Raw genomic sequence first — 27,847 nt, 5'->3', positions numbered from 1 at the left:
ATTTAAACAGATCAATGTCAAACAATGAAATAGAAGAAGCCATCAAAAGCCTACCAATCAAGAAAAGCCCAGGACCAGATGGATTCTCAGCTGAGTTCTACAAGACCTTCAAAGAAGAATGCATTCCAATACTTCCCAAAGAATTCCAGGAAATAAAAAAGGAACCCTACCAAACTCATTCTATGAAGCTAATATCACCCTCATACCCAAACCAGACAAAGACACAACAAGGAAAGAAAATTTTAGACCAATATCTTTGATCAATCAATACAGATGCAAAAATCCTTAACAAAATCCTGGCAAATCACATCCAAAAACATATTAAGAAGATAGTGCACCATGATCAAGTGGGGTTCATCCTGGGAATGCAAGGTTGGTTCCACATCTGGAAATCAATAAATGTAATTCATCACATCAATAGACTTAAGGTTAAGAATCATATGGTTATTTCAACTGACTCAGAGAAAGCGTTCAATAAAATACAACACCCCTTCATGCTCAAAACACTAGAAAAAATAGGGATAGTAGGAACATACCTGAACATAGTAAAGGCTATTTATGCTAAGCCCACGGCCAACATCATTCTTAATGGAGAAAAACTGAAAGCATTCCCTTTAAAAACGGGAACAAGACAGGATGCCCTCTTCACCACTTCTGTTTAACATCATCCTTGAAATACTAGCCAGAGCAATTAGATAGACTAAAGAAATTAAAGGGATACAAATGGAAAAAGAGGAACTCGAGCTGTCACTATTTGCTGATGAATGATTCTATAGTTAGAGGATCCAAAAAACTACACTAGAAACTTTCTAGACCTCATAAATAAATTCAGCAAAATAGCAGATATAAAATCACACATAAATCTAAAGCATTTTTATACATAAGCGATGAAACATCTGAAAGGGAAATGAGGAAAACAACTGTGTTCACAATAGGCTCAAAAAAAATAAAATAAAATACTTGGGAATCAATCTAACCAAAGAGGTGAAAGATCTCTACAATGAAAACTATAGAACATTAAAGAAAGAAATTGAAGAAGACCTTAGAAGATGGAAAGATCTCCCATGTTCTCGGACAGGCAGAATTAATATTATCAAAATGGCCATACTCCCAAAGGTGCTATACAGATTTAACACAATTCCAATTAAAATTCCTATGACATTTCTCATAAAAACAGAAAAAGCAATCATGAAATTCATCTTGAAGAACAAAAGACCCAGAATAGCCAAAGCAATCCTGGGCAGGATCAGTGATGCAGGAGGTATCACAATACCAGACTTAAACTCTACTATAGAGCAATAGTAACAAAAACAGTATTGGCACCAAAAGAGACAGGTAGACCAATGGTACAGGATAGAAGACACAGAGACATACCTACCCACATAAGTACAGTTATCTCATAGTAAACAAAGGTGCCAAAAACTTAACAATGGAGAAAAGACAGACTCTTCAACAAATGGTGCCGGCAAAACTGGAAATCCATATGCAGTAAAATAAAATGAAACCCCTATCTCTCACCCTGTACAAAACTCAACTCAAAATGGATCAAGGATCAAGGAATTAGGCCTGAAACCCTTCACCAAATAGAAGAAAAAGTAGGCCCAAATTTCCATCATGTTGGCTAAGGACCAGACTTCCTTAACAAGACCCCCATACACAAGAAATAAAAGCAAGAATCAATAAATGGCATGGATTCAAACTAAAAAGTTTTTTCTCAGCACAGGAAACAATCAATAATGTGAAAATAGAGCCTACAGAGTGGGAGGAAATCTTTTCCACACACACTTCAGACAGAGTACTCATCTCCAAAGTTTATAAAGATCTTAAAAAACTTTACACCCAAAATACAAAGAACCCAATCAATAAATGGGCTAAGGAAATGAGCAGATATTTCACAGTAGAAGATATACAGGTGATCAACAAATATATGAAAAAGTGCTCATTGGGCTGGGGAGATAGCTCAGTCAGTAGAGTGCTTGCCTTGCATGCACAAGGCCCTGGGTTCGATCCCCAGCACCGCAAAAAAAAAAAAAAAAAAAAAAAAAAAAAAAGTGCTCATCATCTCTAGTAATTAGAGAAATGCAAATTAAAAGCACCCTAAGATTTCATCTAACTCCAATTAGAATGGCTATTATCAAGCGATAATAAGTGTTGGCATGGATGTGGGGGAAAAGACACTCATACATTGCTGGTGGAATTGCAAAATTGGTACAGCCACTCTGGAAAGCAGTATGGAGATTCCTGAGAAAACTTGGAATGGACCCACCATTTGACCCAGCTATACCACTCCTCGGTTTATACCCAAAGGACTTAAAATCAGCATACTACAGTGATACATCCACATTAATGTTCATAGCAGCTTAATTTACAATTACTAGACTGTGGAATCAACCTAGATGCCCTTCAATTGATGAATGGATAAAGAAACTGTGGTGTATATATATATATATACAATGGAATATTACTCAGTCATAAAGAAGAATAAAATTATGGCATTTGCTGGTAAATGGATGAAGTTCAAAAATATCATGCTAAGTGACATAGGCCAAGCCCAAAAAACCAAAGCCCAGATGTTTTATCTGATAAGTGCATGAAGATATATAAAGTGAGGTGGTGGCGAGGGGAAGAGAAGAATGAAGGAACTTTGGATAGTGTAGAGGAAAATGGGGTGGGAGGGGGTGGAAGACAGAAAGAGAGTAAAATGAAACAGACATTATTACCCTATGTATATGTATGATTACATGAATGGTGTGAATCTACATTGTGTACAACCATAGAAATGAAAAGCTGTACCCCATTTGTGTACAATGAATCAAAATGCAGACTGTAAAAATAAAAAAGATTTTAATAAAAAAGTATTAAAAAATCACTTCCTGATATTTTATTGCCTCTGCAATAAAATGAGTCCTAGTCAGAAAATCTTTCCCTACACAGAAGTGAAAGAAAATTTTACCCATTTTTTCCAGTTCTTATATGGTTTCATTTTTAGATCTTTGATCTTTGATCCATTTGGAGTTTATTTTTATATATGATATGAGATATGGATCCAATTTTTTTCAAAAGACTAACCAGTTGTTCCAGCACTACTGCTAAAAAGTACCTCATTATTTTCATGATTTGAGATGCCATCTTTATCATAGGATAAATTTCCATAAGTTCTTAAGCCTACTTTTGGGTTTTCTATTCTGTTATCATTTGTCTATGTCTATTCATGCACTAGTACCACATGTGTCAGAGAGTCTACAGCATATTTTAACATTTGCTAGGGCTAAATTTCTCTCCCCTGAAAATTTTCTTTTCTTATATTCCTGCTTATTTCTTCATATAAACTTCAGTATCATTTTGTCTAATTCCCTAAAAATGATTGCTGTAATATTTATTTGAATTTTATTAAATTTATAAATTAACTTAGGGAGAACTGATATCTTTATGATATAGAGTAATCCTATTCAAGAACAGGGGATGTCTTTCCATTTGGTTAAGTGTGTCTTTCAGAAATGTTTTAAATTTTCCTCCTGTAAATTTTCTGCACTTCTTGTTAAGTTCATTCTTAGTATTTAATATTCTTGGTTGCAACTGCAAATGAGGTTCTCCCTACCATTACAGTATGTAATACAGTGTACATGAAGACTATGCATGCATTGATTCTATATCCTATTACATTACCTTTTATTGTTTGAGTTTTATCACTGATTCTCTATGGTTTCCAAGATTATTATATCATTTACAAAAGGAAAGTTTTCTTTTTACTTAACCATGTACACTAATTGATTTCTTTGGTCTATCTGCACTGGCTTATACAACTGGTACATGTTGAATAATAGTGGAAATATCAGGCATTTTTTCCCTTGTTTCCAGACTTAAAACACTTGTAATATTTCCCAATCTAGAAAGTTAGTAGTTTTGGTACTACAAGTTATATATAATTTTTTATCATGTGAATTTTTTATCATGTTATCGAGTTCTATTTTCTTAAGTTTTTAAAATTTTTTTTTAGTTGTAGATGAACACAATAACTTTATTTTATTTATTTATTTTTATGTGGTCCTGAGGATCAAACCCAGTGCCTCACACATGCTAGGCAAATGCTCTACCACTGAGCCACAACTCCAGCCCCTCTTAAGTGTTTTTAGTAAAGAATGAATGAATTTTGGCAAAATTTTGCATTATTTATGAAAATAATTCTGTGATTATTTTTCTTGAGACCTATTGATGCAGTACGTGATATTAATGGATTTCCTAAAAATAAACCTACTTTGCATTCTTGAAATTAGTCTCACCCAATCATAGTAAATTATACTTTTAATGTAGTGCTGGATTCTTTTTGATAATAAAATATTTATTACTGCTATATTAATGCCATATATTTTGGAATTTTCCATGGATATTCATAAATATTAGTCTGTAGATTTTTAAAGTCTTTATACTATCTATAGATACCAGTATTATGCTAGCTTCATAGAAGCATTTGAGAACTCTTCATTTTCAATGCTCTATAATTTAAAGAACATTAGAATAGTTGAAGATTTTAAAGAATTGTCCTATGAAATCATCTTGGACTGCTACTTTTTTTCAGAAATACTTCTTTTAAGGTTCTCTATTTCTTCTTCAGAAATTGGCCTGTTTAAATCTTACATTTCTACCAATTATGTTAATCAGTAGTTCCCTAGGAAATTATCCATTTCATCAAAGTTTTTAAATGCATTTACATAGAGGCCTAATAAGTCTCTAGTAATTTTTTTCCTGTTTCAGTGGCTATTTTTCCATTGCCACTTGTTTTGTACATTTGTGCTTTGTCCCTTTTTCTTCTTGGTTGTATTAACAAGTGGTTTGTCTACTTTAGCAATTTTTTTTTTTTTTTTTTTTTTTTTTTTTGCGGTACTGGGGATCGAACTCAGGGCCTTGTGCTTGCAAGGCAAGCACTCTACCAGCTGAGCTATCTCCCCAGCCCCTACTTTAGCAATTTTTAAAAAAACCTTAAAGACAAAGCAATTTCATGAATAGTTTAAAAAAAAAAAAAAGAAAGAAAAAGGAATTGTTGCTTCCTGAGCTAAGTCTCTCTAAAGCCACGATACCTAGAATCAGACAAGTACTTTTGAGTATGAAACCAGATACTCAGGTTCCTCATTCATATTTCTTTTCTATTTTTCTTTTCAGTCATCACCTCATATGGTTGATTCGCACTGGGCTGTCAACCAAAGCTCCTAAATAATTTTAACATATTCTACTGTTGACCACATCGCTTCCATCTTTGTACTTGTAAATTTTGTTTTCTTGATCTACATTTACCTTGAATAAACTTCAACTCACAGGCATTCATTTATTCCAACTAACATTTCCCGAGTCCCTACTATCTTCCTGGCATGCACAGGCTAGTGCTTACAGACACATAAATAGCTAGGATACAAAGTGAGTACAGCTGCACTGGAGAAACACTGAAAAATGCCACCAATGCAGAGAAAGAGCAACAGGATGGGAGGACAGGAAATCAGGAAGGACCAAGAAGGGAGGGGACATCTGCTGGTACTTTAAGGATATTCACCAGTAGGAGGTGACGCAAGGGCAGAAGTGGCAGCAGAAAGGGCTGTGAAGGCATCTGGTATCTTGGAGGAACAGCCACTTAACGAGGTAGTATGGGCAGAATTGCCAGTGTCAGGTGATGAAGATGGAGAAATAGGTAGGCACAAGACCTGCTCTCAGTCGTAAGGCTTAAAAGACCTTCAACAGGAGGGGGTGGAATTTTTACATAGGAGACTGAAGCCGTTAGACCTGCAGCTTAGAGCAGTACCTCTGGATACAGTGTAGAACGTGAGATAAAAGAGGAACACAAATCCAGGCACAGGATTGAGAGACTGAGACAGGAGCATGCCAAGTTCAAAGTCAGCCTCAGCAACTTAGGAAGGCCCTAAGCAACTCAATGAGACCCTGTCTCTAAATAAAATATTTTAAAAAGGGCTAGGAATGTGGCTTAGTGGTTAGGTGCCCTAGGGTTCCTTCAGATTTCGAGAAATCAATGGGGAGATAAGGCAACAATTCAATTGAGGGAAGATAAAAGTCTAAATTGAAGTGGTGGTAGTTAGAAAAGGACAAATACCAGAAGCAAATCAAAGGTGTAAAAGGATGCAGGCAATCCAAAATGACATGTCTGAATGACTGGCTAACTGGTGATGCTTTAAGTGAGATTGAGAATACTGGGGAAAAGCAAATAGTTCAATTTTGAGCAAGAATAGAACACTGAGGGAGATATTCCACAGCAACTGGCACAAGAGGTAGGAGTTGGGCACAAGACACACGTTTGAGTATCCATGTGTAACTCTGCAAGTAAGATAATAACTATGCAAATAAAATAATAACTATCATCAACTAAGCACTTAATGCATGCCCAGTACCATGCTAAGCATGTGATCACATCTTTTCACATACATAGTTCCTCATGGGACCAATTTTCGTACATACAGTTCCTCATGGGATCAGTTTTACAATTGTGGAAACCAAGGTTGCCAACAACAACATGCTCAGTCATAGGGCCAGTAAATGGCAGAGCAAGGATTTGAATTCAGTCTTCACTCCAAATCCTGGACTCTACAATATATCAAAAAGTAAGGTGAACAAAACAAAGATACTTGGTAGAAAAAGGAGAGGGAAGTGAGGGCACTGAAAGGAAATAAGAGAACTCAGAGCACTGAATGCCAACTCTCATCAACCAGTGAAGGAGGCAGATTTTGTATATTATCTTTAATTTTCATACCCAACCATTAAAGTCAATATTATTAACCCATTGTTCATATAAGAAAATTTGTTCAAGATCATGGTGCTGATAATTGGTCTACCTGGGATGAACCCACTTCATCTTTCTCCAAAGAATATATATAATTCTAGCCACGTGTGGTGATGCATGCCTGTAATCACAGCTACTTGGGAGGCTGAGGCAGGATGACTGCAAGTCTGAGTTCAGTCTGAACAACTTAGAGAGACCCTGTCTCAAAATAAAAAATAAAAAGGGCTGGGATAGGGGCTGGGGTAGTGGCTCAGTGATAGAGCACTTGCCCAGCATGTGTGAGGCACTGGGTTCGATCCTCAGCACCATATATAAATAAATTAATTAAATAAAGGTCCTTTGACTAAGAAAAAAAATTTTTTTAAAAAGGGCTGGGATATAACTCATTGGTAGAGCACTTCCCTAGCATGCACAAGGCCCTAGGTTCAATACAGCACTGCCAAAAAAAAAAAAAAAAAGACAAGTGAAGTGAGATGGGCAACAAAAAAGAGTGCTATGTGGGTTACATGGGAATCCAGGGAAGAAAGGCAGTTGATAAAGTCAAATGTTATAGAAAAATCAGGCTGAGGACAAAAAAGGTCATTTCATTTGTGACCTATTTGAGAACCACTCACCACAGTAAAGTGGTGGGGTTAAAACTAGATGGCAGTGAACTGAGAAGACCCCAGGAAGCAGGAAAATAAAAAGAGCAAGGTGAGGAGAAAGAGTATTAGCTAGAAAGGAAGGTGGGATAAGGAGTGAGGGTTTTGGGAGATGAGATTATTTGTGGGATGAAGGAGTCAGTGAGGGAGAAACAGAGATCACGAAAGGGTTAAATAGGGCTGGGGTCGTGGCTCAGTAGTAGAGCACTTGCCTAGCATGGGTGAGGCCCTGGATTCAATCCTCAGTCCTGCATATAAATAAATAAAATAAAGGTTCATTGACAACTAAAAAAAATTTTTGAAAAAAAAAAGAAAAGAAAGGGTTAAATGGTGCAGTGTGGTTTCAGAAGAGAAGTAGGGACCTAAGTGGTAGAATACTGAGTTGGGGAAGAGGAAAGCTGAAGGAGTTCAATCCCACTCCCCCTCTGGCCATTCATTCATATGAGGTAGGACAGCTGTTCTGCTGATAAAGGAAGGAACAGTGAGAATGAAGGAGGCTTAGGGAAAGGCTGGAGCCGGCCTCTGGGAGGCTGGAGAGAAAAGTGATCACTAAAGACATCCTGGCAGCACCAAGATCTCAGCTAAGGCTGGAAACCATGATGCTGTGACTGAGTCAACCAGCAGCATTATGTGATTTGCTCTAGCAGGGCTCAGCAGGCCTGGGTCAAGAAGGGGTTCATCTAGGGCTGGAAAAGGCCAGAGGCCTGATCACCAGGAGAAAAGGAGTGAAGGTGATGGTGAAAGTATATTTAAAGTGACTGATTGTGGATGCTGGGCCAAGGAGAAGAAGCTAAAAGAGATCAGATAAGCTGAGAGGACAGAGAACAGTAAAGAGAGGACAACTTGGTAGAAAGAAAAAAACAAGTTTAATGGGAATGCAGGACTGTGAAAATTGGGATTTTGAGCACAGAAAAAGTTCAAGATTTCAGGGATGGAGCCATACTGCGAAGTAAGTTACAAGCATAGCCTGGATATGTGGCCTTGTTGAAGTGGCATGGAGGAGACAGTCCAGGTATTGGGAGTCTAGCCCACCACCATCGATCCTGACATCCTCCAGGGAGAGTGGCAAACTTTAAGGAGCCTAGGATACTTGGTATTTTGCCCAGATTCATGAAACTTAAAACACTGATGAGCAAATCATCAACTAAACCATTAATTTAAAATTAAAAAAAAAACCTGTTGACATGTCACTATTATATCTCATGTTGACATGAATCTGTTAAATGATATCTAACAGAATAATCAGAGCTAAACAATTGTGTGGGGCAATTTTTACCCACAGGTGAAGGGTTACACTGGAATTCTCTAAGTGTCTACCTCTCCTTTAAGGTCTACTCTGGGGAGTCAACCTTGAAACTGAGTGTCTGTCTTCCCAAGGCTGCATTCTCAAACAAGGAGCAGATGAGACCCTTTTCTCACTACAAGACCTGCTGCTGGTTCTGAAAAAAACTGACTTGAAGGACAAAGGTGACACTGGTGAGGACCAGCCACACCACCCACTTCTCCCACAAAGATGTTTATCTTAGAAGAAGCCTGTGGTGCAAGCTTAGGGCAAGTGGCTCTATTGCTTGATGCTATTGTTTTAACAACAGATCAAGAATTCTCCTCCCACAGCAGATGAAATGCAGCTTTTTTGCAAAAGGATGTTACTCTCTGGGAGTTGAACTAGCTGTCTGACTGATTTTTCACATGTATTTTTTCTTTCTTTTTCTTTTCTTCTCTTTTTTTCCCCCACAGTACTAGGGATTGAACACAAGGCCTTGTGAATGCTAGGCTGGTGCTCCACCTCTGAGCTACATCCCTGGCCCAGTATTTTTTGAAATATTAACTTAAGGGAAAGTCAGATGTTTTAAATAGCGGAAAGCAGATCTTCTCTAGCTAGGGAAAGGGTGGGAGACTCAGAGTGCAGCTTACTCACCCTCATTTTCTACCTCTAAACCATCCCCCAAATCCCCCCACCCTCCAACTTTCTCCCCATTCCGCCTGCACCCTGGCATCTAAAGCAACTTCTTAAGGGCTTCTTTTTTTTTTTTTTTTTTAACATTTTTTTAGTTGTCAACGAACCTTTATTTATTTATATGTAGTGCTGAGAATCAAACCCAGTGCCTCAAACATGCTAGGCAAGCACTCTACTACTGAGCTACAACCCAGCCCCTTAAGGGCTTCTTGAAAACAAAAAAACAAAATATATAAACACACACACACACACACACACACACACACACACAAAACAAAAAAAACTGCATTTTCTTTCCTTCTAGCACTGTCATTTTATAAATCTATTATTCAGGAAAGACAAGATGCAACAGGTTCACAAAATGAAAATATCTAAAATATTAAGATTATCTTGATCATGCCCCTGATTCTTGGTCTGTTTCCAACGACAGCTGGAGAAGCACAGTAGGACCATGACAGATTCCAGCCAGGCCTGTGGCAGAGATACAGCTAACAGGAGTAAGCTGCCTGACTCACACTCACTTCTCTTCTATGGGAACACAGCCCTCTGAATACACAGTGGTGGGCCCAGGACCAGGCTGGTGTTAGCACATTGCCCCCTCCACTAGCCATAGTTGACTGGTCATAAAACTTAGTTGATGCCATACCCCAGGCTCCCCACTCAAGAGTGAAAAGCTATCCATAGTAAGAGGAATAAAGATAAAGCCACCACAGCAAGTGGAAACAGGGGAAAAGAGCAGGGAGGAGACATTATGCAGTGTTTGAGTTCCTGCTTTTCACTGTTTCTGAGACTCTGCCCTTTCTATGGTTTAGTTTTTCAGACTTTCCTAGCATTCCATGAGTCAGTAAATTCCACTTCCTATCTCTGCTAATTCAAATTGGATTCCTGGCATTTGCAACCAAATTTTTTAAAAAATAGGCAAGATAGTTGGTATGTACTGTCAGTGATAGTATAGAACTAATCTTAGTCCCATCCAAATTTCATCTCGAACTTGTTCTGGAGAACCTAGAAAGATGCCAGTGTAATGCAGAATTCTAGAAGGACTAAGTGTTTTTATGATAACATTTTGAAACAGGCCCCAGAGGAAGGAAAAGGAGACACAGAAAAGGTCTAAGCTGTTCGAGCAGGATTTTGGTCTGATGAGATTGGACCCTCCCTAAAGTTGAGAGTACTGGTGGTAAAATAAGGTTTGACCAGCATGAAGAGGTCTCTCCAATCCCAGTCTCCATCAGCTTCCTCCAAGACACTGCATATAACCCTGAAATTTGAGTTCAAATTCTTCCAGTACAGAAAATTCTGTCCATGTTCTTCATTGGGCAAGAAATCTTGACCTTGAAAGCTTTCTTGCTGCCAAACTAACTTTCTGTTTTTCTTTAGGACTTGCCCTTCCTTCCAAACAACTTTGTAAATCCAGGCTCTGTTCTCTATCTCCTCCAAGACTCAAGGTCAAACAGAATTCCTGCAGGGGACTTGTTTGTTTAGAGTTGCAAAAGCACTGAGCTGGTTTTTCTTTGGAAGTCTAAGGGACCTCCTGTTCCTAGTGTACAAATATCCAAGTCGGCTCTATGGCTGCCTGCTGGCAAACAAGAAAAGTGGGGTGCTTTTGTGGTGTGCTGTGGATAGACCAGGAGCAGACATGAATGGTGCAGGAAGTAAGTTAGTTCTACAGTGAAACCAGATACCAGCTTAGAACTGAGACCCTCCAACAGCAGAGATATCCTTGGGGCAGGGAGGTGTTGCTGAGAAATGAAGGACAGGTTTGGAAACCTTAGGTTATGACTGGCCCAAATTAAGCCAGTTAAAAGAAAACAATATTGTATTTCTTTTCTATTAACTCTTTTAAGTCTTTATTGAACAAGGAAAAATTCTTTGTTCATTGTACTTGGTGGCTGGTAAAGTAAAAATAAAGTCCACAAGTAAAAATAAACTTAAATTTCTTCTTCCTCATATGGACAGGGCTCTTCATATTAGTATTCAGCCCAGAGGTCAAAGGACAATGTATCCCAAAGTGAAGAGCTAATGATTTTCTGAAAGATGGCATCTGGTTATGGTTTAGGTATTAAGTATCCCCCAAAGCTCATGCATGAGACAATGCAAGAACATTCAGAGGCGTAATGATTCAGTCCTGAGATCCTTAACCCAATCAGTGAGTTAATCCTCTGATGGGATTAACCAAGTGGTAAAAGAAGGTAGGATGTGACTGGAGGAGAGCACTAGGGACATGCCTTTTGGGTATATTTTGTATGTGGTGACAGGAATCTCTTTTTCTCTCTCTTTCTGATCATCATGTGAGTTACTTCCCTATTCCACACTCTTCTGCCATGATGTTCTACCTCACCTCCAGCCCTGAAGAATGGAGCCAGCTGTCTATGGACTGAGACCTCTGAAATTATGAGCCCCCAAATAAACTTTTCGTCCTCTATTGTTCTTGTCAGGTCTTCTAGTCATAGCAGCAAAAAAGGTGACTAAAAACACATCTCCTGACCTTATTTCTTTTATTATCATTTAAGTTCCCTAAACACTTCATGAGTGCATGTTATAAGGTATGTGCTCAATAAATGCATGAGAATGAAGGAAGGAAGGAATGAGGTATCTTTTTTTTTTTTTATTGTACACAAATGAGATACATGTTGTTTCTCTGTTTGTACATGGCGTAAAGGCATACCATTTGTGTAATCATAAATTTACATAGGGTAATGTTTGATTCATTCTGTTTTTTTTTTCCCTTCTCCCCACCCCTCCCACCCCTCTTTTCCCTCCATACAGTCCTTCCTTCCTCCATTCTTGCCCCCCTCCCTAAACCTAACTCTAACCCTAACACTAACTCTTCCCACCCCCTATTATGTGTCCTCATCCACTTATTAGCGATATCATTCTTCCTTTGGTTTTTTGAGATTGGCTTATCTCACTTAGCATGATATTCTCCAGTTTCATCCATTTGCCTGCAAATGCCATAATTTTATCATGGAATGAGGTATTTCTATAGCCTAGACTGTTCCTTGTCCTAGAAAAAGGACAAAAAGCCCAACATCGGGGCTTTGACATTGGTCCCCCTTATCTCCCTACCACACCTGGTCACTGAAGGTTATGTCCATGACCACTTCATGGGAAATGGTTTAGGGGATAACAAACACAGAAATGCATTAAGGAAAGTGTTGGCTTAACCTTTGGTCCTTACAGCCCAGACAAGAAGACCAGTAGTGGTGGATGAAGCATTTTGAGTGCTCCCCAGACCCTCTAAACTTCCTGGGAGAGTGGCACCTGGCCTACAGTGCCCTATAACTGCTCCACATGCCCAGCCAGCCCATCACTCAGCGCAAAGAACACAAAGCTGCCTGACAGCCTGTGGCCAAGGAGCATCTGTTAAACTGGCATTGACTCCTGTGGGAACAAAGCCAATAAGCCTGGGTGGGTAGAGAAGAAATCAGTCGGGATTAAAAAAAAAGAAGGCGGCTGAGGGGTGGTGCTTTGTTAACATTAAAGACTTAACAGGCCTTTAATTTCTACCGCAAAGCAGAGGAATTCGTTGTGGAAATGTCTGAAAGGCTCTAGCTGGCTCAATGTCGCAAATGCTACTCCACAGAAGGCAGGAGGCACTTAGGAGGGATGCTGGCTGCAGCTGCTCCACCTGCCAATCCTCTTTCTCACTCAGTGTTCTCCTTGTGGGGATAAAGCCAGATAATGGCTTTTCCTGTCTTTCTCAAAAACATCCAAGTTGATGAATTACTGTTTTTTCTTGAGGCAGGGTCTCCATACATTACCCAGACTCATCTCAAATGTGGGTTCAAGTGATCCTCCTGCATCAGCCACCCGAACAGCTGGGACCACAGTTGTGCATCACCATGGTTGGCCAAGCAGATAAATCTTAATGTGGGATTTCAATTTCTACTTTTCTGCTAAGAGGAAAATTGTTAGGGAAGATCCGCCAAGTCATATGTTCAAAAAGATAAGGCTCAGACAACTGACTTTCTGTCAACTAACCTTTTCATAAACTAGTCTCACAAATTTCAGCCTCTCAGAACATTCAGGTCACAGTTTGGTATAGGTTCACTCTTCCCCACAAGCAAGATGTCTGGACCACCACAATTTTCCCAAGTATGATACTTTGAATATTTACTTTTTATCTTCATTGGCCTGTGAACTCCATTAGGGCACAGACTTTGTTATTTGACTTCTATTTCTAGAGCCTGGCACAGTGCCTGGTAAACACAGTAATTCAGCAAATGGCTGGTGAGTGACTGCTTACATGCAAATGTCAGACAAGTAGAAAAAACATCTGGGCTCAGTGAACAATAAGGTTGGTAAACATTTGGTGCTTTTCATACATTAACTAGAAGATATCCCCACAATCTCCCATGAATAGTACTTTTTATAACATTTTTCATAGTGAGTATCCTCACCCAATCAATAAATGACTAAACACCTAAATGATGAATGCTTTTGACCAAACCGTACTACAATCTCAGGTCCATTAAAACCTTCTCACAAGCACCAGTATTCTTTCTTTTTTCATTTTTTTTCTTTCTTCCAGTACTGGGGATTAAATTCAGAGCCTCACACATGCTAGGCAAGTGTTCTATCATTAAGCTACATCCCAAGCCCACTTTATTTTTTAATTTTATTTTGAGACAGGATCTCACTAAGTTTCCCAGCCTTGCCTCAAACTTGCAATCCTCCTAACTCAGCCACCTGAGTAGCTAAGATTATAAGTGTGTACCATTGCATCCACCCAAACTCTTATAAAGAAAGTTCAGCCCTTAGGTTGGATGTGGTGATGTACACCCATAATCCCAGCTACGCGGTAGGCTGAGACAGGAGTGTCACAAGTTCGAGGCCAGCCTCTGCAACTTAGTGAAACCCAGTTTCAAAATGAAAAATAGGGCTGGGGAGATAGCTCAGTCGGTAGAGCGCTTCCCTTGCAAGCACAAAGCCCTGCGTTCGATCCCCAGCACCGCAAAAAAATAAATAAATAAATAAATAAATAAAAAGCTTCAATTCACAGTACCAAAAAAAGAAAGAAAGAACAAACAAACGATAAGAAAACGAAAAAGAACAAAAACAGAGAAGGGGGGGAGTTCAGTCCTTAGAAATACACTGGCAGAATGGCAGAAATTCATGTTGGCATATAAACCAACTTTCATATACCACCACCAATATCCAGTGCCATAGAGAACAAATAACGAATAACATTGAGGCAGATGCAAAATTGAGAAAATGTGAACTCTAGAAAGTCCAAAACAGAGCTGGGTTCAGTGGTGCACACCTGTTAATCCCAGTGACTCGGGAGACTGAGGCAGGAGGATCATGAGTTTGATGCCAGCCTCAGCAACTTAGTGAGGCCTTAAGCATCTTAGTGAAACCCTGTCTTAAAATAAAAAATATAAAGGACTGGGGATGTGGCTCAGTGGTTAAGCACCTCTGGGTTCGATTCCCTAGTACCCCTCCAAAATGAGTAGAAAGTTCAAAACAGAGGAGATAGGGTGGGTTGCAGAATGTGGCAATAGCCAAAACTTGTGGCTAATTCAGTGAAAATTAACCATGTCAATAAAAGGGATCGCACGGACATTGGTCACATGGATCATTTCTGTGAGTTGCCCTGCATATAGGGGTCAGGGATCTACATGGGAAATGTGATAGAAGAAAATTCTGTCATGCATAGTTTATGCATAGTGGCATGTGGTTTGAGAGCAGAGACCAACAGCGGGTAGAGGAGAGCTTTGATCCAGAGGGCAGGGTTTCTCTCTGCCGCAGGGTTTCCTTATAATTACCAATTAGGGTCATAGCTCTGTTTCCTGTGGCAGTTTTCTCTGCCATAGAGAATGAGGTCACAGCCCTAACCACACAGACCTATAAACCATCTGGGTGATGAAGGATAGCTTCAGATATACTTGGATCATTCCCAAGAGACGGCTGGATACATGTGTGGTATTATTAGCCTCAGTAGAAAGAGTTTCTCAAGGAAGTGTATTCTGACACTAGTTTTTAAATCCCCATTTACATCTTTCATGATGCTAACATTTAAATGACTCTAACAAAAGAGACTGAATAATACTGGATTTAGCAACTTACAAGATGGAATAGGTCAAACAGGACCCTGTGGACTCTAAAGTAACCAATCACACCATTATTCAGTAGCACTAAGTGTGATACTGTATATGAACCTTTAATGAAGTTTATTATATACATGAAAGAATTACTTAACCTGTTAGAGAAGTTTATTACATACATGAAAGAACTACTTAAACTGTTAGAAAATATTCACCATTCTAGATTAACAAATCACTATCACTATTATTTGAATGCTATCAATTTTTCAGAGAAGTCAAAAGCATGCATTGGATTTCACAGTTCAAATCTACTAACAGAAGAGAATAGCTGTATATTAGTCTATAGAAGGGGTGGAGTAAAGTCTACAGGATAAGTAGAAAAATCAAATATCAGAGAGGGAAAAGAAGCATTATTTTCAAGATGAACTAATTATAAAGTTAAACAACTGTTGGTTTTATGAAGTCTTCATTACCACCACAGAAAGAACTCTCCTGCTCCCCTTTTCCCTTGTTTTGCAAGTATTGGAGATCAGGAAACGTATGAAAAAGAGAGTCAATTCTCTTGGTTTTCACGGTTCTTTGGCTGAAAGATTTAGAAATGAAAATGAGCAGAAAGCAAAGACTAGGACTGGCTCTGGGCAGGTTCCTTCTCTTAGTGGAGCTGGGTTAAAATAAAAATGGGGAAAGGCATAAGAGCTTCTGCCATCATTGGTGAATGAGTCAAACCTATGCAGCTAAGGACCAAGGGAGGCCCAAAGGCAGAGAAAGAGAAAAAAGGAACCAGGAATACCAGAAGCACTCAAAGGAGAGTTAGGTTTCCTGGCTCTTCTGTGTTTCAACTCTCAGTCTGTAGCTCTTTGTTAACAATTCTCTTACATGTGTTCAGACAGGAATGATGCAAAGATGAGGAGCCCTACAGTGCAGGCCAGATGCAAGCTCTGCCCAGCAGTGAAGGCTGCGACACCCCTCAGCTAAAGGAAAATTCCAACTCAGTTGGTTAGGCTGGGACAGCATTTCTGCAGTTTTTCTCTGTGTGCCAGGAACAACGCTAGGGCACAGGGGCCAGGACTGGGGAAGGTTTTGAGGCAGGTCAGGCTGCAGGGCTTCTTAATTAGAAACAGAAATCAAGGAAAAAGCCTGTGGTGCAGCTGCAGAAAGAAAATCTTACACACAAATTCATGAGAATAGTTACTTCTGGGGAAAAGGTTGGGATGAAGAGGTCAGTGGCCAAAGGCACGTAAGCCTTGTCCTCAATGTTCACATCTAGGAAGTGAATAGGAATGGGCATGTACAGCAGGGGTACAGCACATGCTTAGCATGTGTGAGGCCCTGGGCTCAATCTGCAGCACCAACAAAAGACAAGAGAATGCATTCATAAGTTATTTGACTAAAAACTAATTTAAAATAAAAAAAAAACTTAAATTTAAGAAAGAGAGTCACAAAGGAAGAAAGGAAGAAAGGGAAAGGAAAGGAAAGGAAAGAAGGAGAAAGGAAGGCACAGCTAACAGAGTAGGTCTCCATGGATGCTGGGCTAAGAACCAACCCAAAAAGCTGGGGCTCCACCAGGGGAAATGGCCAGGGGGAAAGGTCTCAAATCAGAATTGCCTGGGTCACAGAAGAAGCACATGGAAGAGATAACAGAATCATGAGAGAATCATGTAAGGGGAAAATAACACTTGGTCAGCCCTAGCCCATCTTGCTTGTCAGACTAAGGCCCCCATTCTGGGTGTCACAGAAGGGGGCAAAAGCCAGTTCCCAGAACTGGCCCAGCTTCTCATTCAACCATGTCCTTGGTTGCGGATAAACCTACTGCCCTGGATTCAGGAGACTCGCACGTGGAAAGGGCCTTCCTGTGAATCACCCGCAGTCTTCTGCCCTCTCTCAAACTTTCTACCAATGCTGTGCCACCCCACCCCTCTCTTGGCTCAGCTGGTTAGCTCCTGAAATAGAAATGGGCACCTCTGCCACATATTCAGGGCTTTCCCGAGGATTTCCCTGGGGAGAATCCGGGGGAGGATGGAGACCACCTCTTCTGGAAGGAGATGACTTCAGAATCTGTGGTCCTGTCCTATGGGCTCAGGTAAGCCAGCAAGGAAGGTCATCGCCTAGCTTAGCTGGAGGCCGACAGCCCTTTTGATTTCTACGGGTTCATCCATCCGCACCGCACCCACCACCTTTGCGCCCCTGAGGCTGCGAGAGATCTGCTGTGGGGTCCTTGAGAGGATCAGGACCAAGAAGAACCCCTTCCGGAGATTAGGCGGGAGGCGCCGGGGTGGGGAGGGGAGCTGGGGAGTGGGAGGAGCAGGGCAGTTACCTCATTGAAGCCCTCCTGCAGGACGTCCAGTAAGTTCCCGCGGGTCAGGCAGGCTAGCATTGTTCCTGCCCGGGGCTCCCCGGGCGGGGTCTCCAGCCAGGCGGCCGTCGCCGCCGCCTCCTCCCTCTGCACACAAAGGCTCTCAGCTCAGCTCATTGGGATCTCTCTGGAGTCCCGCATGCCACTTACTGGAAACCTAGACCCGAGCCAAACTAGAGGTTTGCACTGGGCATGCTCACGCGGGGGCCTCTGCCAGAGGGGCCCGGCGCTGCCGTGGTTCCTATAGAAACAGCTGGGCGCTCACAGGATGGAGGGGTTTCCAGGCCGGCGGCCCCAGGCCCGGCGTGCGTGCGGGGAGCCCGCGGGCGCGCAGGCTGGCGGGCTGCGTGTGCGTGCGCGCGTCTCTCTCACACACGCACACACACACGCTCACAAACACAAACACACACACACATACACGCTCTCACTCCGGGCGGCGGGATGGGCGTGTGCGCTGCACACCCAGACACACACCAATTTTGCAGGCAGGCGCGCTTTGCGTGCATTCACATATACGCACCCGCTGACACACGAGCGGGCGTGCCAATGTGTGCATATGCCTGCAATCACACAAATGCGCACAACCAAGCTTGCAGTTGGTGTACTGGTGAGAGCACGCGTTTTACACACACACACTGCTGGTTTAAGGCCACAAGCACCCCACCCCACCACAGCACACCACAAGGTGGGTGGGAAAGGGAGTGAATCATAGCAAACAGCAACCTTTTTCCACATGGGGCGGTACAGTGAGGCTAGGCTAAAATAAGAGGAAGCAGAAAGGAGAGGAAGAAAAAAGAGAGGAAAAGGGGGTAAAGAACTTTTGGGTAGTGATGCTAATTGGTACATATTTAACAGAACAGTGTCAAACAAATCACAGGTTCACAAGAGAAGCATCAGTAAACCAAGCATGACCAAGGCTTTACCAAAATGTGTTAAAACCCAGCCGGATTCAGTGGCACACTCCTGTAATCCCAACGACTGAGGGTGCTGAGGGAGGAGGATGCAAGTTCCAGGTCAGCCTCAGTAATTTAGTAAGGCCCTAAGCAATTTAACAAGATCTCGTCTCAAACTTTAAAATAAAAAGGGGTTGGGAATGTTGCTCTGTGGTAAAATGCCCCTGGGTTTGATCCCCAGTATAAAAAAAAAAAAAAAAAAGGAAAACCCATACTTATTAATGATCTTTTTTAAATAAATAGGTTTTAATTAAAATAAAAATCACAAAAACACCGTGGTACAGTTGAAAGAGATAAAAGCTTCCTCAAGGGAAACAGAACTATTCACCTCTGCTTCTAGTTATTCAAGTCACAGCCTTGACTCATTTACTTTTAAGAATATTAATCATTTGCATGTTCAGTGCAAACTTTATAGAAAAACACGAAGTTGATTGAATGCTCATATTATATTCCACATTGAGTGCCCAATTACATTCCACCTTACCATCCCAGATGGAGGGGAATGGTTTACAGAGCTGGTGAAGACTTAGAGAATTTCAAAGCCAGGCCCTGGGACACAGCTGGTCAGTGACAGGCAGCTCAAGAAGCTAGGACTCAACTGGGTGTGGTGGTGCAAGCCTGCAATTCCAGCTACTTGGGATGGGGAGCTGGGGGACAGGCAGGAAGATCACAGTTTGAGGCCATCCTGGGCAACGCTGTCCCAAAATTTTAAAAGAAAAATAAAAAATTAAGGCCAAGGATGTGGCCTACTGGTTAAGTGCTTTTCTAGCATGTGAGAGGCCCTGGATTCAATCTCCAATACTGCCAACCCTCCCCCCCCAAAAAAACCAAAAAACATAAAAACCTCTACACATCATTTTTCAGAATGCCCAGATTCCCTCCTCAAACCCCCACAGTATTTTAGCAAGAAAAGTCAGTAAATGAGTCTTATTCAACTTAATGACTTCCTCCTCAGGTCACTTAAAAAAAAAATGGTATCTGGAGCAACCAAATAAGCAATATTTTATCTGAATGTCTAAAGCTGTTAAACACAAAAATGCTTCTGGAAAAATACACACCTGCTCCTGCCCACAAGAGGCAGGAAGTGTAAAGCCATTCATTACAGGTGCTGAACCACCGCTCTTGGTTAAATGTCGTGGGCTCAATTCTGGATAAAGCTAGGAAGATACCAAATTAAACTGAGCATGAGCTGTCCCCAGGTCAAAGGACTACTGTTTCATAATCTAGTTGGAGAGTTATAATTGCCCAGAATTCCCTTCACCATTATCTCAGTTTGTGGAGTAATACCATCAGGAAAGTCACTAACCTATGTTAATGCAAAGAAGACCTTTAGAAAGAGAAGTATGAAACTTCTAATTGTACAGAATTGCATGCAACTCATTAACATGCATACTGATGCAAAACCAAAACACCCAGTTGGTGGTTTCATAGGTAGAGAATTCTGATTGGTTAAGAGCCCATCATGCTTTGGATACAGCAGAAAAACACTCAGACATTGAAGCCTACTGACAGTTATCTATGCCAAGAAATCTGTTTTTCAAACTTAAGTTTTGTCAAAATAAGACATATTAGCTCAAAGCTTTTGGGGAAGGATTTATTAAATAAAACTCCAGAATAAAGATCTCATTTGGCCCAACTCCCTTATTTCACATAAAAAGGAATCAAAGCTAAGAGAGGTGCTCACAGTCATTCAACAAGCCAATATGGGTGCTAAGATCTGAACCAACGGCCTCTGAGGCCTGACGCTGTGCATGGCCTTTCACATTATGCTGGAGAAATTAAGGAAGCGTTGCAGTGACTTAATAAAAGATTTATTATAGGGAATATGGTCCAAGGTTGCACTATTCCTGAAAGTCAGTGACTTCATCATTCACATATTCTAGAACAGTAGTGTCCACTAGAACTTTCTAAGAAAACGGAAATGTTCTATTTTCACACTGTCCAATATAGTAGGTACTAGCCACTTGTGGTCACTGAACCCTTGAAATGGGTCTAAGAGCAACTGTGGAACAAAAATGTTAATGGTATTTAATTTTAATTCATTTAAGTATAGATAGTATGATTTCAAAAATAGTTTGTCTCTACACAACTATTGAAATGTTCCAAAAACACTCTAATTCACATATAGTCGGCCTTTCACACTTGGAAGAAGCACAAAATCTTGTTGGACCACATGATGTTTCTATGTTTTTTCTTTCAGAGGATATGTTCTCTATACTTATCATGATCTGAAAGCAGACCACATAAAGAACTAAGCATTAGCTCTAAGCAACACTAATATTTACTATTCCATTTTCCCTTACCCTCCCTGTTGTGATAACAACACAAGAATTGGGAGAATAAGTGGGTTAGCTGAAACAACTAGGATAACTGGGGCAACAATCAACATCACTAGAGCCTGTATGTGGGAAAACTGCAAGCAGTCTGGGTAAATGGAACCACTCCCACTTCTGCAGGCCTGTCACTCACTCTGCCTGGAAGAAGCCAAGAATTGCCCCAAACTGCTTTCTGCATATCTGTCATGCTGTATGATTTCTGAACTTATATCTTGTCTCCTCAGTTCTGCATTATTTTGGCAATAATGGTAAACACTTCCCGCACAACTAAAAGTTACCCAACTATCTAACATAACAGTAACATAGCAAGTTAGAAATTTTACTACGTGCCAAATCCTATACTAAGCACCAATATACATATGTGTTTTTGGGGGGGTTCACCAATTCCATAAATAGTTATATCTTTCAAATATGAAGAAAAAGAAGTTCAGAGGCTAAGTAATTAGCTCCAGGTACAATAGCTACTAAATGATGAGGCCAAAGTCCAGGCTTTTAACCATTATACATTACTTTTATATGACACTTACTACATAGAAGGCACAAAGTTAATGTTTTTAGATCAATGAATGAGTAAATGAATGAATGAAAAAACCAATGTATGGTTACCAAACACATTCATTTATCCCTTCTATTTATAAGTACAATAACATGTTTCCCTAAGTTAGACTTTCTGCCTTAAACAAAGCTGTCATTTGGTGGAAATATTGCCTGTGACTTCTCTCTGAGTAAAACTAAGATGTGTGATTCACACCTATGAGAAATTTAACACATCTATAATGGGCAATCATTCATGACGATAAAGAAACAGAAACGGAGTTTCAATAGACAAATAATTAAAATTATCAATGAAAATATTTTAAATGATCCTCTGAAACAATTTCTTCATCTTTTTTTTTTTGTACCAGGGATTGAACTCAGGGGCACTCAACCACTGAGTCACATCCCCAGCCCATCCCCAGCCCTATTTTTGTATTTTATTACAGACAGGGTCTCATTGAGTTGCTTAGTGCCTTGCTTTTGCAGAGGGTGGCTTTGAACTCCTGCGTCCTGTGTTCTGCCTCTTGCCTCAGCCTCCCCAGCTGCTGGGATTACAGGCATGCACCACCTCCACCTCTGCTCTTCATTCTTTTTCTCTTTTCTCACATTAGCTGAATTCCTTGAGGGTAACATGTTTACAACTTCCATTACATTCACATTCAGAGACATCAGCAAAGACATACAAAAAGACTCATACTTATCAGCAAGGTTGTGAATAGTCCTGGCTCCTGTGTATTTATTTGTTTATTTATTTATGTATTACAGTGCTGGGGATCAAACCCAGGGCCTCACTTATGCTAAGCAAGCTCTCTACCACTGAGCTATACCCCCACCCTAAAACTGCTCCTTTTGTCTCCAGACTTTTCCATTTGCCAGTCCACATTCATCTAAATCTTTCTTAGATGATACATTCTCCTTGCTGTTCTATGTCGTCAAACACTCACTTTTCCTCAGTATATTAATAAATTCTTTGTGTCTAACTCTTAAGGCCTCCCCGCCCAGATCACTCTGTGCAGGTTAGGGGGCTCCTCACTGTCTCTCAGTTTCACAAAGCTCATTTTCACCTTCATGCCTTCACAGCTGATCCTCTGCCAGGAATGCCCCACACTCTACCCTTCTGTTACCCAATGCATCATTATGTCTATCTAGTTCAAGTTCCATTTTTTCCATGAAACTCCCCGACCACTGAGTTTTGTTTGCAGTGCTGGAGATCAAACTCAAGTCTTCACACATGTTAGGCAAGCACTCTCCCACTGAATTGTATTCCAATCTCTGGTCACTCTTAATTTTGATCTATCTCAAACACTCATTTCCCAGATGACCCAGGACTGATCTCTGCTCCTCCTTCAGGTCTCTTCTCAAATGTCATTCTTCACATTTGGCTTTCTCTTACCTCTATCTTTCTGTCTTTATTTAAATTTTCATTGGAGTTTTCATAGTATAGACAGTTCTAATGTAAAGATATGCTTAAAATCTAAAAATTTCTGTAAAAAGTCTTACAACTATATTGAAAATGTTGGTTTCATTTCAACTAATATCAGCTTCCTCCTGTAAACTCATGAGGGCAAGGGATTTTATGTTTTGTTACTGGTTTATCCCTAGAACCAAGAATATTGTCTGGCACATAAAATATGTACTGAATGAATGAATCTTTCTCTTTTTAATATCTAGCATGCTCAATACTGTATCATTTAGCATTTAATTACAGTTAATTCAGGACTGTAAATCTTTGTCTTCCACTCTCTTTGGGTTTTTTGTTTGTTTTTGTTGTTATCTGCATTTTGTTGTTCTTGTTGTTGTTTTGCTGTGCTGGTAATAGAACCCAGGGCCTCATGCACACTAAGCAAGTGGTCTACCAATGAGCTACACCCCCAGTCTTCTTTGTCTCTTTTACTGTATTCTCAAGTCAAGTATAATTTGTGGTGTCTTAATATATTTTCCTCTCCTTTATCCAGGCATTCATTCATTAAACATTCATTAAATACAGGTTGAGCACCTATTGTATGTCCTATGCTACAGGTCCTGCTAGAGGTCCTGTCCTTTTAGCAAAAACTTGAAGAACTGACAATTACACATAAATATGCACATGACCAATAAAGGGGAGAAACAAGACTGGAAGAAAATATAGTAAAAGAAAGACAAGTAAAACATTAGGACAGAGGAAGAGTGCACAGGGTGAATGTGTCAGACGAAATGGGTAGAAGAAGGAAAGCGAGACAGGATAGTGAGAGACTAAGATGCTGCCAAAGCAATCACCAGATGGTAGAGCTTAATATAAACTGTACCAGAGCAGATATGCAAATATATTCTACATGAATCTTTAAAATTCACATTTGAAGTTATCTGCCAGCTATCCTGTGGGTGAAAATTGGATCAACATAGCGACATCTGGTGGATATTTTAGAAGTGACCCTGGAGTTTTCTCTACCATGAAAACTCCATAAATGCCCCCATGGCTTCTGCACTGCCAATCATACTGTTTTAGGGCTCCACATTATTAATTACATTATCGAAACACAATCTTTCGGGCTGGGGGTATAGCTCAGTTGGTAGAGTGCTTGTCTTGCAAGCACAAGACCCTGGATTCAATCCCCAGCACCGCAAAAAAAAAAAAAAAAAAAAAAAAAAAAAAACCCACAATCTTTCTTTGGAACCCAAGAATAGCCAAAACTTCATATGTTTGATCTTTCTATCTCCCAACTGACTTCCAGCTGCTCTGGAAGGATGTATACAAATCTGGCATCACAATTCTTCTTTTACAAGATAACTTCTTATTGTAAATGTACATATCCTTTGAAGTTGTCTTCAATTACTTATTTGTAATGTAAGGGGTGAGGCTCGGCAATCTAAAAATCCAATGACAAAGCACTGGTCAAGAAAATTACAACCATTGGGGGCTGGGGCTGTAGCTCAGTGGTAGAGCACGTGCCTAGCACGTGTGAGACACTGGGTTCAATCTTCAGCACCACATAAAAATAAAGAAAGAAAGAAAAGGTCCATTAACCACTACAACTAAAAAATATTTTTTAAAAAAGAAAGTTACCACCAGGCATAGTGGCTCCAGCCTGTAATCCCAGCAGCTCAGGAGGCTGAGGCAGGAGGAAACAGCCTCAGCAAAGGCAAGGAGCTAAGCAACTCAGTGAGACCCTGTCTCTAAATAAAATAAAAAATACGGCTGGGGATGTGGCTCAGTGGTTGAGTGCCCCTGAGTTCAATATCTGGTACAAAAAAAAAAAGAAAAGAAAGAAAAGAAAATTACAATGTTTACCAACATATGTTCCCCCAATAAAACAAACATTTTAAGAATTTCATATTAAGAAACATGGAGTGAACTGGCCATGGTGGCACACACCTGTAATCCTAGTAGCATGGGGCAGTGAGGCAGGCAGGTTGCAAGTTCAAAGCCAGCCTCTACAATTTAGCAAGGCCCTAAGCAATGTAGCCATACCGTGTCTCAAAAATAAAAAATGAAAAAAGGACTGGGACTGGGGCTTAGTGGTTAAGCTCCTCTAGGTTCAATCCCTGGTACCAAAAAAAAAAAAAAAAAAAAAAGCAAAGTCGAAAAGCTTGCACATAAACTGGGTGTCGGGGGCACATTCCTGTAATCCCAGGAGGAGGCTGAGGCAGGAAGATCATAAGACTGAGGCTAGCCTCTACAATTTAGCAAGACCCTGTCTCAAAATAAAAAGGGCTAAGGATATAGCTTAGTGGTAGAACTCTTCTGGGTTCAAACCCAATACCACAGAAAAAAATTTTTTTAAGTTTACACATAATATGATCTCCTGTAGAACATTTATGAAGACAAAAAGGTTGAACAAATTATTCCAAAATATTAACAGTGTTGGGGCTGGTTGGGACTCAGTGGTAGAGTACTTGCCTAACATGTGTATGGCACTGGGTTCAATTCTCAGCACCACATATAACTAGATGAATAAAATAAAGATCTATCAGCATCTAAAAAAGATTTAAAAAAAAAACATATTAACAGTGCTTACTTGGATGGAAGACTTATACCCTGGTGGGTTTTTTTTTTGAAATCATGTTTTATGATATTTCTCAAATGCTCTGTAATTATGTTATTTCTAAGACAAACTTTAAAAGTCTTTTAAACAATGCATATGTCCTTATTAACTGCTAAAGTTTTTCCATTTTTGTCTGATTTTTTTAATTCCAGAAAAAGACCATGAATCAAGGCTTATGTGAGCTAGAATTTCCATAAGAAGAGGAAACAAGAAAGCAAATATAACAATTCTGTTCCAGGATCTTAGTTCTAATGGAGAAACCCCCCACCCTCCACATGTAGAACTGTCCTGAAATTCCAGTAATGTCACCACGCTCCTCTCAACAGTGCACCACAGACTTACAGAGGGCTTTGCTGGCACCAAGGAATTACAGAATCTCATAACCACTTGAGTCCCCATCTTCAGAGTCCCCAGAAGAGTCAAATCAGGGCCACCTTAAAATAGGAAAAGAATGAATGTGCAAATATACAGGAAGAGAATGAAATTCCACAAGCTAAACCAACAAGTGGGGTCAGGCCCTTCTCCCAACCTACTAACTTAAGAATCTTGAAGTACCAGAAATAAGACCCTGGTTGACAGGAAATCTAACCTAAAGTAGTATAATCACAACAGGGCTATGCCAATGGCATTTTAAATCCTAATTAGTTATGCTTTCATGGAAATAAAGAGTGATGTCTCCTATTCATTTCCCTCACTCATTCACTTATCAGTCAAGGGCCATAGTATATATTCTGAAGAAAATTAGGAGAAATATTGGGAGCTTTGCTTCTTGGCCTTTATTCTTTAATTCCCAGAATTCAACTTTAACTCCAAAATATATAATTCTAGTGTACCCATGTGTATATAGCATTTGAAGTTTTCAAAGCAAACACTGGAAGTAGAGGTAATTTTTTTTACCCCCACGCTAACATACAGAAAATATGGTAGGCATAAAAAAAATGAAATTGTCATTTGCAGGAAAAATGAATGGAACTTGACACCATTATGTTAAGTGAAATAAGCCAAACTCAGAATGTCAAGGGTCCTGTTTTCTCTCACATGTGGAAGCTAAAGAGGGAAAAGGAAAAGAAAAGCGAGTGGGGGGGGGGGGTGAGCGAATGAAAAGCAAAGGAGATCAGTGGAAGACAGGAAAGGGACCAGGGGGTTGGGGGAGAGTGCTGGGGAGGGATATTGGCCAAATTATATTGTTATATTGTGTGCATGTACTAATATGTAACAACAAATCCCACCATTATGTACAACTAAAATGCACCAATAAAAAAAGAAAGAAAATAGACTACGGAGTTGCTCCAACAATTAGTGGTGGTAGCCCTCTGGTTCACCTTGCATAAATCCCTTGTACTATCTAGGTCTGCACCAGAGCACAGAGAACAAGCCAGTAAAATAATAATGATGATGAAGATAGTGGCAGCCAACATTTGAGTACGAACTATACACTGCTGCAAGTCCTTTAAATTCTCACAAGCACACTATGAAGTTGATACTATTCTTATCAACTTTTTTGTGCTGGGATTTCATTTTCAGTACTCTACCTATTTTCAGAGAATAATCCCTCTTAGGGACCAACCGAGGGTCAGCGACATTTGGGGAGGAAGGTGTGCAAGTTGAGAAAGGGAAGAGCGATACGCCTCTTCTTTAAACTCTGAAACAGAAACTGCACACTAAGAATCTACAAGGCTCAGAGAGGGATCAGATCCTGATATTTCCGCCTCATTCTTATCTCACCATCGCCCCCTCCGCATGTCCCCAGTACCCCGATCTGGGCGTTCAACTCGTGGTAGTATTTTCCAGTTGCCAGTCACTTTTATCACCTACCTTTTAAAGCATCGTTCTGTCCGGTTCAGCATCTCCGTCCCCAGTCCTTTTGGACTGGGCCTGCACTTTCTCTGGCGTCGCCGCTGCGTTCTCGCTGCCATGGTGACACGGAGGCGTCCGCCCTCCAGCAGCCGGCACCAGCCAGCCGCGACCGGCCCTGATTCCACACCCCAGCCTTCCGGACCCCGCCTCCGGTTGGCCCACGCCCGCCGGGTTAGATCGCGCCCCAGACCCCGCGGACCCGGATCCCACCTCCTGCCAACCCAGACTCCGCCCCCACCGCCCCGGACCCGCCTCCTAACCCACCAGACTACAACCCCGGCAGGCCTTGACCCCGTTGTCTCCCTGGCCACGCCCCCTGTTAGTCTGGACCCGCCTCATGCCGGTCGGGGCCCCGCCCAGGGCCTT

General features: G+C 40.7%; 1 protein-coding gene across 3 annotated transcripts in view; it reads right to left on the bottom strand.

The window, feature by feature from the left end:
• Positions 1-27,689, bottom strand: part of Dixdc1 (DIX domain containing 1) — an 83,100-nt gene extending 55,411 nt beyond the window's left edge. Inside the window, exons 1-2 of one of the 3 annotated variants that reach the window (XM_047516108.1) lie at positions 27,440-27,689; positions 25,967-26,058 (exon numbers count right to left, since the gene is read on the bottom strand). In XM_047516108.1, the coding sequence (XP_047372064.1) occupies positions 25,967-26,023 (57 nt within the window). In that variant the 5' untranslated portion in view covers positions 26,024-26,058; positions 27,440-27,689. Of the gene's footprint in view, positions 1-17,737; positions 18,099-25,966; positions 26,059-27,439 lie in introns of those variants that run through there. The other 2 variants (XM_047516107.1, XM_047516109.1) reach the window with 2 other exon arrangements.
• Between the last annotated feature and the right edge of the window lie 158 nt (positions 27,690-27,847).

Source organism: Sciurus carolinensis, chromosome 11 (genome assembly GCF_902686445.1).
Source record: "Sciurus carolinensis chromosome 11, mSciCar1.2, whole genome shotgun sequence".
Classification (NCBI taxonomy): domain Eukaryota; kingdom Metazoa; phylum Chordata; class Mammalia; order Rodentia; family Sciuridae; genus Sciurus; species Sciurus carolinensis.
Note: the sequence above shows the minus strand (reverse complement) of the source record. Positions and strands in the feature narration are given on the sequence as shown.